Source organism: Anas acuta, chromosome 20 (genome assembly GCF_963932015.1).
Source record: "Anas acuta chromosome 20, bAnaAcu1.1, whole genome shotgun sequence".
In the NCBI taxonomy this organism is placed as follows: domain Eukaryota; kingdom Metazoa; phylum Chordata; class Aves; order Anseriformes; family Anatidae; genus Anas; species Anas acuta.
The window spans coordinates 11,946,573-11,960,466 of NC_088998.1; the positions used below are offsets into that span (position 1 = coordinate 11,946,573).

The 13,894-nt window shown below is 39.5% G+C and overlaps 1 protein-coding gene across 2 annotated transcripts; it reads right to left on the reverse strand.

Moving 5' to 3' along the window:
- Positions 1-3,267: 3,267 nt before the first annotated feature.
- On the reverse strand, positions 3,268-13,855 carry FBXW2 (F-box and WD repeat domain containing 2). 2 transcript variants are annotated; one of them, XM_068657105.1, is made up of 7 exons: positions 13,510-13,855; positions 11,551-12,060; positions 9,598-9,792; positions 8,716-8,849; positions 8,004-8,090; positions 7,406-7,575; positions 3,268-4,606 (listed from the first exon to the last, which is right to left on the reverse strand). In XM_068657105.1, the coding sequence occupies exons 2-7, from the start codon at positions 12,038-12,040 to the stop codon at positions 4,318-4,320; spliced, it is 1,365 nt and encodes a 454-aa protein (XP_068513206.1). In that variant the 5' UTR covers positions 12,041-12,060; positions 13,510-13,855; the 3' UTR covers positions 3,268-4,317. The 2 variants fall into 2 exon arrangements, with proteins under 2 accessions (XP_068513206.1, XP_068513207.1); XM_068657106.1 differs by having other exon boundaries at positions 11,551-11,968; positions 13,510-13,708.
- Positions 13,856-13,894: the final 39 nt, after the last annotated feature.

The following is a 13,894-nucleotide window of genomic DNA, read 5'->3' on the forward strand; positions in this document are numbered from 1 at the left end:
CTACAGTGTTTAGCAGTAAAACTAACGCTTAATTCTTGCAGTTCCTATGTCATGATTTGCACCACGTTTTTATGCACCACATTATATAAGAAAATGCATTGTGAAAAATAACCAAGCAGAAATTACCTGTTTCAGTAATGGGGGGGTGGGGGGGGGGAGGGAGGTTTTAGTAATAATTTCAAAAAGTATTATTGGAAATAGAATAGGTTTTGTTAAAGTGTTAATATATTGCAATACTAAACATAGTTGGAGTTATGCTAAGTCAAAAAGCTCTTTGACTGTTTTTTTTTTTTTTGTGTGTGACCTGTAACTTTAAGAAGTCCATTTTTGCTACCCAGAGCTTTTATGAGTTAGTAAGAATGTGCTGTGTCTCGTTGGAGAGCTTTAAAACAGAGGGAAGGTATATAGCCTGATGTTGATGAAAAAAATAGGTGTCTGTGAACTGAAGACTATTTTGTCAGAATAATTGAAGGGAAAAAGGACCGCTTATGATACATGATAACTTTGGTATGTGATCGTTTTTTTGTTCTTTTCCCAGCACCTTAAAGCCTCTTAACAAACTGTTTCTTTGTTCAGCAAAATTAGCAGATGATTTTGCTATTTTATGTGGTGGGGTGAGTTTTCTTGTGTTCCTGCCTTATGTGCCTTATGTTGGTGTAAAGGTACAGAAGACACTTTTTTTTCCCCCAATCCCTATCTAAAAAGGAAAAAAAAAAAAAAAAGTAAAATGTATCATTCATTTCTATTGAATGGTCAGATAGGAAGGAGAAAAAAAATATATGCTCACTTTACTTTTACAATTTCAGTCATTTTTCATTTTTGCTAAACCCCGGTAAGCTCATTGTACTACAGCTACTGATCTGGCAATATCCTGGAACTTTCCTGTGAAGGGGCGTAAGTATTAGTCTGATGTGAGAGAGAGCAGGAGATATGTGTGGGAGTAGGCTTTCATTTATTTATCTTCTATGCCAAAATCATATTTTCATTCTTTCATCAGTTTTATGGTTGCACATACCTCTGAAGGAGCTCTGTCATGAGTTGCTTAGGTTCGGGTGGAACTTTTACTTGGAAGCCTTCAAGAGTCAGAGTGTAAGTAAATGCCTGCTTGCTAATTGTGTTTAAAATAAACATCAGCTGCCTTGTATAGGCTAAAAGTTTTTTTTTTTTTTTTTTTTTCTCTCTCTCTCTCTCTTTCTAGTAAAACTAAAAGGGTAGAACAGCAGTATACTCTGTACTGGATGCTGCCTGTCATACATTTCTGCTTTCACACTCTGGCACAATGCTGAAAAGAATTTAGTGCTTGGCAAGAGGTCCATTGAGAATTACGGATTCATAATTTAGAAGGGTCAGCTGGAAGTCTCCATTCCAACTCCCTGCTCAAAGGAGGGTAAGGAAGCAGGTGTTCTTCGGGTTTTTGTTTAGGTTAGCTAAACACACAACCTCTCTGGGCTACCTGTTGTAGTGTTAAACTGCCCTCACAGTGGAGAGCATATTTTCATTAAAGCTAGCCAGAACTCTTATTGCACAGTTTGTGACCATTGGCCCTTATCTTGCTGCAAGATGCTGGAATGTCTGATTTTGTCTTCTCTACACCATGTTAACAGATAGCTGGTGACTGTAATAGTTCATACCAACTTTTCCACCCCCAGCCCTCCCTTCTCACGTATTCTGTCTGGAAGGTTGAATTCAGTTTTCACAGGTTTTCAGACATCTTGTGCTTCAGCTCGCTGTCCATCTCTGCAGCCTCTCACTGGACCTGTTCCAGTGCATAATTGTCTATTTTGTACTGGAGAACTCAACACTGAATGTGGTTGCAGATGTTCTCTTGAATGTTGAACATAAGTTAAGAATCTCTTCCCTTGAACTACCAGCTATGTACTTGGTAGAACGTTAGTGTACAGTTGGCCTTCTGTGTCATAAGGGCATACTACTGATTAATGTTCAATTTGCTGTACAATAGCACCCCCGGGTCCATTCCTGTAAAGCCATTGAGTTGTCTCCAGCTATCCCTTTGTGTAGGATGACTCTCAGATGCAGAATAGTGCATTTGCTTTGGTTAAACCCAAGACTTCTGCCAGCCCATTTGTCCAGTCAGTTTGTCCCTCAGAACAGCATTCCCCATTCCCTTGCATATTGACTCTTCCCCTTCCTCTGGGTTCCCACCTTGCACCTCCCATTTAGAATTGTTATAAACATGCTGAGAAGGCACTCTGCATCATCAGGGCCACTAATAAAAAAAAAAAAACAATTCTGTCCCTTGAAGAATACTATTAACTGGACAGCAGTTGGATTTCATATCGCTAATGACCACTCTTCAAGCTTTTCATTCATCTTGCAGTCCAAATATTCAATTCACATTTCATCAACTTGAGTAGAATGGCATTTTTGGCATGTTCCTGCCTAAACTCCTGTGAAGGAATCTTAATTAAACTTTCAAGGTTAATGCAATGTTTTATACATGTCCCATCTTCACACAGCTTGTTTAACATGAGTTACTGCACACATCAAGCACAGCATAGTTACGCTCACCTTAGGAATAATGAGACCTGCATTTCCAGACAGGTTATTGCAAGCTCTCTCTTTGATGCTGGTTTTGTTTTTCACTTTTGAGTGAGATAGCAAAAGCTGTAAGAGATCATCACATGTGCCCCACTTGGCATTGTTTAAATAAAGTGCTGTGAATTTGGCTTCTACCTGGTAAAGTCCTTAACTACAAGCCTAATTTCAAAGTAAATTGGCATGAATAAAGGTGGAAAACTGGGTAAAGACTCCAGCCTTGTATTCAAGAGATGCTGCTCCACCATGAATTCATGCAATTCCTACCACGTCATTCCAGTATTGATTCTTGCCTATAAAAATTCTCCTTCCGTTGCTGCAATTCATACTATATACCTTTGTTCATTACTACACAAGGAACTACGTCTCCACAGGTAAATACTGGAAAGAAAAAACATCACACTTAAAATACTAGTGCTAGGCAAATTCATCTTTTCAGGGACCTGAGCCAATCTTCATGAAAACACCTGCTTTCAGCTTGTGTAAAAATAGACACTAAGGGGAGATTTTATTGTAAGGAAAACAAAAACAAAATAAAGAAACCACCTCAAAGTACTTCTAAAGCACGGGAGTTGAGATGTCATTGATACAGCTTTTAAGTACAAGTCATACACCACAAAAATATGTTGAGTATTGCTACTCGATAGTTAACTCATCTGTTTATCAGGTCTCTTACAGCTGATCAAAGTAGATGTTTTTCCACTCCTATGCTTGTTTTTTTTTTTTTTTCCAAAATTTTGATTTTTTTTTTCTTTTCAGAGATGTACCGTTCACATATGCCCCTGTTTTCTAAATCTAGATGCAACAACTACTTTAAGTGTGTAATTATATTAACTTCAACTTTCTGGGAAAAGTGTATGGCTGCTAGACATCAATTGATATAAGTGTGATTCTTGGTGTACGCATTGAACACCATCTTCTGATTCATTTAATTTCTAACTATCTGCAAACTAAATTACATTCTCACACAAGCCATAGGAAACGTGAACTATAAAATACTGATCAAATCATTCTGAGTGAGAAAACCACCAGTAAATATGATAATACTGTCAGATGTTCTCTAAGGTTAATTGCTGTGGCAAGCTCTATCAGATAGATGAAAAGTTGGTTCATTCTGTCTGAGGAAAGCTCACATCGACATATTCCTGAGCTTAAATTATTATTGTTAGCATCTGACCCTAGTTAAAGGACTGTGTTGATTCCCAATTTCAAAGATAGGTGCTTAAAGCTATCTCAAGGAAAAAAACCTTTTGACAAAAATCAGTACTAGGGAGAGAAAGGGTCCATGTTCGCATTCAAGTTAAAAAAGCAGCCATGCACTGTAACCAGTATTTGCTGATACATATATATATATATAAAAAATAAACAAACACAAAAGTCTACTCTAAAATAGTAGCTTCATCCACCTTCTGTTCCAACAGCCAAAAAAAAAAACCAAAAAAAAACAGGGCAGAAGTCAGGTACAAGCATTATTTCATTTTAGACTTAATGGTGGATTTGAATGGTTTAAACATTACAAGCTATGCTTCAGAGCCCATAAAGGTATGCTTAAACATGAGTAAAAGACAAATTTAGTGGCGAATACTGTTAGCATGCTGTGTTGCATTATGTCAAAAACAACTCATTCCCAAATGCCCAAACAAAAGTAAATGATTGTGCACTGCATGGTGATACCACTAGGTGTGCAACTTTGGTTCATGCAAAGTTTCATTTTATGGACACACTGCTGATAGTCCTGAAGAATCTGCATACGTGATCTTTTCAGCCATGTTCTTTCCATAACACCAAATGGATACTGTGGTCTGGCATACTGGTGGCAAAAACCAAGCCCATATCATTTTGGCCATTTAGTCCATTTAACCAAGACATTTCACCAGCTAAAAAACTTGAACCTCTCTTTGATTTTCTGTACTCCGGTAGAGGCCAGCGGCTTATCAATTTTTCTGTCCTCAAGTCCATTATATACAGGTATCTGTTATCAAATAGTAGAGCAAATATCTCTCCAAAGCCCAGCAAGGACACATTTGAGAAGTCAGGAGGCTTGATAACCCTGGAAGATAAAAGTGTTGTTAGAAACTCTGTCACTACACAGTCATGAACCAGCATTATTAAAACAAATTCTTATGTGTCTACAGAGAGGAAGTATCTAAACTCATCTTTTCTAAATTATTCAAGAATAACTAGATGAAAATTTTTCAAATCAAGGAAGTGAGCACTCAAGTCAGGCCTGTGGTTTCAGCGTAGGCTTTCTGCATTCAGGACAGACACTTCTAAAGATAAATAAATGTTAAGGTTTGAAAGGGATTCTGCACAGCAGAAGAAGAAAAAAGAAGTCAATTTCCAGATATACACACAAGAGCAGATGTACTTGTATTTTACAGAAAATTTTCATAGGGATTTCACACCTAAATGTCTATAAAAAGGTACAAGTTCTCATACTATTCTTTTGACCACTCTTTCAAAAGTTGGAAATAAAGCACAGAAATGTCTTTTTGTGACAATACAATAAATCATTCAGCACTGGTCCTTACAAGAATGTTGCTTTACTGACCCTTTATGTAAGTTAAATATTTTTACTTTAGGGAGAAATAACTGAATATATTAGTTCCACTAAACCTTTGGGATTTTGTTGCCTTAATAAACACAACTTGAACAAAAATTAAAGAGGATGTTTTCCACAGCTGACTGAGTGTTTGATCATAGCATTACATAAAGCACAGAACTAAGGCACAAAAACATATGGAGATGAAAAACTGTTCTCAGCAGTGAGAGAAAATCTTTCTCTTTTGAAGAAGCAGCTCTCCTGAAGTAGATCTTCCTACAGTAGGTACTCTTCCAATATTCGTGACATTTCAATTAAGAGTCTGCTAACAGTTTTAGAATGCACTTTTTTGATAAGTTACAATCTTTGATGACACCATTTCCAACAGACAGAACCTCGTTCTGTTTTTTGAAACAGAATACTTGATCCTTTTTTGCAGTCCCATTGATTTTACTGTCATTCCACACTGTTATTGAGAATAACAGATTTCAGTTCAGTAGTCCTATATAAGGGAAAAGTGTCTTTTTAATACCTTGTACTGTCAAATGACCTGCAGAAATGGCCTTCTGGTTTGCTGCAGAGCAATTTGGGTAGCAACATTAGTCACTAGTTTTATGTTCACAACTACAGCAATAAAGTCTGATTTAAGTCTATTTTGAAAATCTGTAGCTCATGTATTGAAAATAAGAGGAGTAGTTAGTGGCCTGAAAGCAAAACAGCAATCAAATGGTTGGTATTAACAGGTGATAAATTACAACAAAATCTGGTCAATACAAACAGAATGAAACCAAGCCAAGCCAAGCCTCCCTCCATCATATTTGAAGTCCTGGAAGTTAGGTGAAGTCCCTGGTAACTGGAAAAAAGGAAACATCACTCCCATTTTTAGAAAGGGTAGAAAAAGAGGACTCGGGGAACTACAGACCAATGAGCCTCACTTCTGTGCCTGGGAGGATCACGGAAAAGATCCTCCTGGAAGCAATGTCAAGGCACATGCAAGACAAAGAGTTATTCCGAGAGGGCCAGCATGGCTTCACCAAGCATAAATCATGCCTGACCAATCTGGTGGCCTCCTACAATGGAGTGACTGCATCAGTTGACAAAGGAAAACCAACTGATGTCATCTGCCTGGACTTCTGTAAGGCCTTTGACACGGTCCTACATGACATCCTGATCTTCAGCTTGGAGAGCTACAGATTTGAAAGGTGGACCTTTCAGTGGATAAGGAATTGGCTTGAGGGTCGCACCCAGAGAGTGGTGGTCAATGGCTCCATGTCTGGGTGGAGTCTGTTGATGAGTGATGTCCCTCAAGAGTTTATCCTGGGACTGGTACTGTTTAATATCTTTATCAACAACATAGACAGAAGGATCGAGTACACCCTTTGCAAATTTGCAATGACACCAAGTTGAGTGGTGCAGTTGATACCAAAGAGGGAACGGATGCCATCCAAAGGGACCTGGACAAGCTAGAAAAGTGGGCCCATTTGAGCCGCATGAGGTTCAACAAGTCCAAGTGCAAGGTGCTGCACCTGGGTCAGGGAAATCCCAGACATGAGACTGGGAAAACTCATTGAGAGCAGCCTTGCAGAGGACTTGGTAGTTCTAGCGGACAAAAAGCTTGACATGAGCCAGCAACGTGCGCTTGCAGCCCAGAAGGCCAAGTACAAGGATGTGGATCTGTTAGAATGGGTCCAGTGGAAGGCCACAAAGCTGATCAGAGGGCTGGAGCACCCCTCCTGTGAAGAAAGGCTGAGAGAGCTGGGGCTGTTCAGCCTAAAGAAGAGAAGGCTCCAGGGTGACCTTATTGCAACCTTTAAGTACTTAAAGGGGACTTAAAAAGATGGAGAACAAATTCCCGCTTTGTTTGGTAACGATAGGACAAGGGGGAATGGCTTTAAATTAAAAGAGGGGAGATTTAGATTAAAGGTTAGGAGGAAATTCTTCACTCAGAGGGTGGTGAGGCACTGGTTGCCCAGAGAAGTTGTGGATGCCCCATCCCTGGAGGTGTTCCAGACTAGGCTGGATGAGGCCCTGGGCATCTTGATCTAGTGGGTGGCATCCCTGCCCATGGCATGGGGGTTGGAACTAGATGATCTTAAAGGTCCCTTCCAACCCAAGCCATTTGATGATTCTATGAATATGTGTGAAGAAAGATGTAATTCAAAAGGATCTTGATAAAAAATCTTTACACATCTAAAGAAAGTTATTAAAACCAATACGTTTCATATAATACTTTCACAGAATACTTTATATTTTCTTCAAAGTACACCACTGGAATAAGTTCTACACATTTTAAGACGAAAGATTTACCTGAGAATATCATAGCTGGCAAAGTCCCACTGGTATAATCCTAGTGCTGAACTGCACACTATGTATTTACCATCGAAGTGCAGCCTGGGCTGCAGGGATATGCTGCGATCTTCAGAAACAGACAGTGTTTTCAAACATTTGCAGTTTATTTCCCTTCCAATAGGCCAAATCTAGAATTAAAAAGCAAAAAACATGTTAAGACCACAAAACATTCAAGTGATAAACCATTACTCAAATAGGCTCAGTCTCTTGTTAAACAGCAGGTGAATGTATGAATGTTTTTCAGAAATACTTATCTTCTTTATTTTCTTTAAACAGCAGTATTTGCCCCAAGTGTTTCACTGTCACATTAGCACATTAGGCATGAAAAAAATACTTATTTTTTAAAATTACCATTCATGTCAAGCTACCATTTGATTCTAAACATGATGGAAAGCATTGAAAAGTTAGCTTCCAAAGAGTTTCTTGTCTTGAACACAACTTTACAAGTAAGGACTATGAGAGAAAAAGTCCTATATTAATTGTCAATCAGCAGAGCACTCAAGTATTCTATTTCCCTAGGAAGAACAATGATGTGTTCGTGACATATGGTACATACCTTGATTTCATACTTATCTGCACTTAGAAGAATATAATCCCCAGGACTATGCATAAGAGATTTGACTTTGCACTTCTGCAAAACTACCTGTAATTGAAGGATGTAATGACTTATTCTGATGCTGTTAACCAAGCATTCATTTGTATTTTCCATTTCATTATACAGGAGTATGCTACAGAGATTGTTAAAGGCAATACAGATACTTTTAGCAACTGAAGGGAAACTGCTGTTTACACTTTTTTTGCTCCTACTAGTGAGAACTTACTGTACTAATACATTAAGATAATTCTCACTCCAGCACACATTCCAAATTCTGAAATGCTCACAAGGAAAATACTGTTTCTCAACTTCAGAACACTTGTCATGCTTAGACTTTGGTTATCAAGATCATTACTTTTTCTACATAATTTTTAGAGTAGCTTTCTTTCAGAACCACTGTATTCATTTGGTCTTTGAATTGAACACCAATTCCTAGTAGTATTCCAGCTTCTTTGGAACAGAAATCTCTTCAATGTTCTGAAAGGTTTAGTTACAGCTTAAGTATTTTTTCTTTTAAAATGTTGTTTTGCACTATCTACATTTCTTGATATTTTTCAGGTTCTGCACTTAGGGACAAGGTTGCAATTAAGATACAGAAATTCAGAACATGCTAAAAACTTCACGCAAGGCAGTCTTTTGCAAGTGTTTTTATTTAAAAAATCAATATTCCCACCTTAGTGACCCATTCTGTGTGTCCAGTAAGGGTATTCAGGCATGTTCCTGTTGATAAGGCCCACACTTTCACAGTGAAGTCTGCAGAGCCACTGACCAGAATGTCAAGTTCATCATTGTAATCCACACTAAAAACTACAAACAGAGCGGGTTTTAAATAAGGAATACCAGTCTCTGTGCATGTGTTTTTCTGAGACACTAACTGGGTGAAAATGCATAAGCTACTACAGTTTTAACTGTTGTTCTTGAACTGTATACATGAATTATCAGTGCATCTCCAAACGTACACTACAAAACTACCATTTGCTCAAATTAAAAGCATGTAGATCAGTGGTTCTATTATGACTGGATTACAGTGAAGTGTAACATCACTGTAGTTCCTAAGATAATAGTTCTAAGAAGTCAATTTCAGCAGGATTAGTACAACTGGTATGTCATACAAGAACAGACCTACAGCTGAGTTGAGGGTATTTTGTGGTAGAGGACAGATAATTAAGACAGAAATGCACATAGAGATTCCCAGGATCTATTGTGCTCTCTCCTGTAAGACCATCTCCAGTTTGGGGGTATAAAGATCTCCTATTGACACATGCTCCCTGTTATATATGGCTTGCCTCTTTTATTCAGAACTCTAGAGCACTACATCACCACTGCACTTAGTATTATTTTCCTGCAAAAAACTATATTACTATGCCTTGGCATTATCCAAGAACAGACAGATCTAGATCTGTTCTGGCCACTTCCCTCACAAAAAGTGATTAGGGACAGAGCTTTAAAACAATACACTACTGTACAGAAAGCTAACTTAAATTATAATGTGTTCTATTATATGTGATGTACATTACTTGACTGGTGAAATTAAAAACTGGGAAGTTCAACATACCTGCACCAGTGTGTCCTCTGAAATGCTGTGTCTTTGCCCCAGAGCTCCACTCCCAACAGGCTACTGTGTTATCAAAAGATCCTGTTACAAGCTTTTGTTCATCAAACTTCACTGTAGCACAAGTGTGTGTCTGGATCCCATAGATGCACTGACCTGTGCTTACATCCCACAGTTTTGCAGACAAGTCATCTGATCCTAGAATATAAAGTATCAGGATAATTGCAAGCAAATAATATATACAATTTTCAAGCCTTTACTAGTATTTCATTTCTGTCTTAAACATAGTATTTTCACAGAATCACAGAACAGTTGAGGCTGGAATGGACCTCCGGAGATCAACCCCCCTGACTCAAGCAGGGCCATGTAGAGCCAGTTGCCCAGGATCGTGACCAGATGGCTTTTGAGTATCTCCAAGGAGGCAGACTCTACAACCATTCTGGGCAACCTGTGTCAGTGCTCCATCATCTGCACAGTAAAATCAAACTAAAACAAAACAAACAAAAACACAAAAAAACCACAAGGGTTTCCTGACGTTCAGATGGAACCTTTGGTGTTTCAGTTTCTGCTGACTGCCTCTTGTCCTGTCACTGGGCACCTTTGATGAAACTGGTTCTACCTCCATTTAGGTATTTATGCATATTGTTAGGATTCTCCCAGGCCTTCTCTTCTCCAGAGAAAATAGTCCCAGCTCTCTCATCTTTTCCTCACAGGAAAGAATTAACCATCTTAATTATGTTGCTAGATGTCTGCCTTCCATTTTCCCTTCCACAGATGCCAGCACCCACACCTGGAAGCTTTATAAGATAGATCATGCTCAGGTTTGGGGAGCCACTGATTATACTGTGTTTTAGTTTGTTTCAGGTAGGAAAGGAGTCCATCAAATCTCTCCATAGAGAAAGATGGAAAGACAGCAGATGAATACCAGATCCCCGCATCTGCCATTTTTATTTCTTTCTCTGTATGTTTTTTTTTTTTTAAAAAAGCAAATAAACTTATAACAATAACTCAAGTCTGCTGGTTTTAGAGAGCAGGAAAAAGAGCCCAGACCATTCTCTCTCTTTTATTCTCCTGTAGTTTCAGCACATAAATGTGCCACTTTTCAGTAACATTTGACAATGCTGCTTCGTGTGGATTTTCCTTCCCTGCTGACTAGGAAAGTGAAAGACTGGCCAGCATCTAGTTGCTAGTTTCTAGTAAACACCCTAATGTACCAGCTGATGTGAGGGTACTTAGCCACTATTTCTAACTTATTCTATAATACCGTGATCTCAAGTCATTGGGAAATCCTTGGAATATACTCTGACAGCAGTTACCATTCTTTTGTACTTAATGTTTCATATTTGTTCTGGCTGTATTTCTGAGTTCAAACTGAAATCTTGAAGTCTGCACTCTTCAGGAACGAAGCTGAAACCACCAATACAATATGCAAGTCAGATTAGTAGCAAGGTTAAATCTACTTTATGGTTCTTTACACAAGAGCTTAGATTATGTTAAGAAGTGAAAGTGCTTATGAATATATCAGAGAAATTGTCACAAGGAAGACACTTTGCCTCATACAGCTTGAGAGACTGCAGTGACCATACAGTCAGCCCAATCAAGGTCCCTTTAACCTAACATATCTTCTAAAGGATAACTAACATAGCTGTACTTCTCAAATGTGCTTGCTAATACAAAGAATGATATGCAACAATGATACCATCTTTTTTTTGACTGGTAAAGAAATTGGTGTCTTTGTGTGTGTGTGGTTTTTTATTTTTTTAATATTAAAGTGACTAGTGAGCTTACTAGATCCAGAAGCTTCAGAAACTGCAAAATAAATTTATTTTTGAATCACATTGAACTGAGTTAGCACTATGAAAATAACCTGTCTGGTCAAGGAAAATTAACTTGTAATTATTCAAATGAGGCTGTGTAGAAGATAACAAAGGACTACAAGTTTTCTGAACTTCCTACCTGTGCACAGAAGACCGTCTTTATAGTAAAGTGCATATACTCTGGCACTGTGTCCAATTAAAGATGATGTCTCAAAGGCTTCATGGTCCTTCAGCTGCTTCATCCTTGAAATAGCCTTTAGGTAAACCTTCTTCCAGTGTAGAGGATCCTGAACAGAGTCATCTATTTGCCAACCCAAATTCTTACATGCAGTCTGCCAGACCTCTGTACAGGCACTTATAACCTTATTCCATTGCTTAGAGACGAGGCAACATGTGAGTAAGGTCTGAGGATCAAGCCATTTTAACAGATAAAAACTCAGTTCCAATGGAAGGAGTTTGAGGAAGTCCCTCTTGAGAAGAATCTCTAGATTATTGGAGAGGTGCCTGAGCTGGACTGCTCCACTCAAGCTAATCAGGTGATCCAGAGTTTCATTTTTCTGCAAGTCCGTCAGAGAAAGAAATGTAATAGAAATGTTATCAAGCCATGCTTCAAAGTCCTTTTTCTCCATAAGGTTATGGAAAAATTTACCTGTGATACATCAAAATACTGTATTAGTTCTATTCAGAAAACAAGGTAAGCATCACATCTTTATTATTGGTACATCAGTATTCCATTGGTTAAAGCATAGACTGAAGTAACCAAACAAAACATAAAATATTCATGAGGCTAGTAAAGAGCATTTGCACAAACTTTGAACTATTGTCTGACCTGTATAAGACTTAGAAGTTAGTTGTACAGAGCAAGCGCATGTTAGCGTTCATTATGAATATTTACATCTTTCTTGTTACAGGTTAACATTTTTAAGTTCTGAATCCAGTAAGGGTTGATTCAAGTTTTAAACCTACTACAGCAAATAAACACTGTCTTACAGTTTACTCATGGTTTAACTCAAAAAGGGAAGAGAACAAAACATACAGAGGGATAAGAAGCTAGTTACTGACAGAATTTATTCAGACTTTTGTCCTGAAATACTTTATGTGAAAGAGAAAAAAAAAAAAGTTAGCTGCTTTATTTTTAAAGAAGATACAAAGATATGTCTGGAGAATTGTATTGAAGAATGTTAGTCATCTTTTGTATCTCTCTGACCTCTTTAATTTTTTCCCTATTTTCCAGTTTATTTCCAATGAACAGAATTAACCATGAAACCGAAGGCTTCAAATGGTACTTCTTAAACTCTGTGATCTGTAAGCATTTATACTATGCTGTAGCATTCTCAGGTTTCTAAAATATGTTTGAAACATCGGGCAAACAGTTAAAAAGCTTTATTTATATGTATTTTCTTTGGAAGAACTCACTCCACTCATTAGATAACTAACCAAATTTAATTAATAGAAGCTCCCAAATCCAAAAAACTGAGGAATCTGAATGGGAGCCAAATATGTTTATTTCTGTACAGAAATGTATTTCTGTTTACCTTTACAGAATAAAACCTTAAAGAACACCTCTTAACGTGACATAGTAGCACTGAAAAGTAGAGTCTTCACTATGAGAAGCTGCACGTGGCCTGCAGAGAAGTATCAATTCTTGATAAAAACACAGGAAGGCACTGGGCATTAAATGCACAAAATCAGCTGCTTCTGTCGAGTCACAAGTTCATGCAGTCACTGTTACTGTTGACAGCACGTAAGGGCTTTCCTCAGCAAGTATGGCAGAAAGCGTAGCTGCTGCTGCTCTATAACAGGCACACGTTCTTTTTAGAACAAACACAGTTTTCTAACAGTCTCCCTAACGATAAAAAATACGTGAGCTCTAAGGTGTGTGTTGCATTCAGCACATGACGCTACTGCTGAAACCAACAGCAGCCGCGAGGGCCCGGAACCGGCGCTGCGTGCACAGGGCTCTTTCCTAGGCGATATCTGACAACCGCGCCGCTCCCCCACCCGTTCCCATTTCCCTCCACACGCAAAGCACGGCGAGGACCGGAGACCTTTAGCGCAGCTGTAGCCACCAGCAGCCGCCTGAACAACTCCCGCTCACCTCAGGTAGCGGCCAGGCGCGGAGCGTCCTTCGGCAGGCAGCCGCCACGGCTCGCTCGGTCCCCCAGGGCCCGCCAGGGACTGGGGCTTCCCCGCAGCCATCGCTCCCGCAGCAAAGGACAGGCTCCCGCCACTTCCGCAGCCCGCACCACAACCTGCAGGCACCCGCGGGAGCGGCCGCCCTCGGATACTGCTGTGCGCCTCAGCCACGCCCGACGCGGGAGGGGGGCCGGGAGGGGGGAGAGGGCGCGGAGAGAAGGCGAGCCCCGCGCCGTGGCAGCTGCGCCGGGCGAACCGGCCGGCACCCGGAGGGAAGGCACTCGGCCGGAGCCCACGGCTCTCCGTAGTCGGGCAGCTTCCGGCGCATCCTCCAGACGTCATCGCGC

Coding starts and splice junctions, on each gene's coding strand:
- FBXW2 (XM_068657105.1), bottom strand. CDS start 12,040: ATGGAGAAAAAGGACTTTGAAGCATGGCTTGATAACATTTCTATTACA. Junction 7,576..8,003: donor CAGATAAGTATGAAATCAAG/GTATGTACCATA, acceptor TTTTAATTCTAG/ATTTGGCCTATTGGAAGGGA. Junction 4,607..7,405: donor GCCAGCTATGATATTCTCAG/GTAAATCTTTCG, acceptor TTTATCTTCCAG/GGTTATCAAGCCTCCTGACT.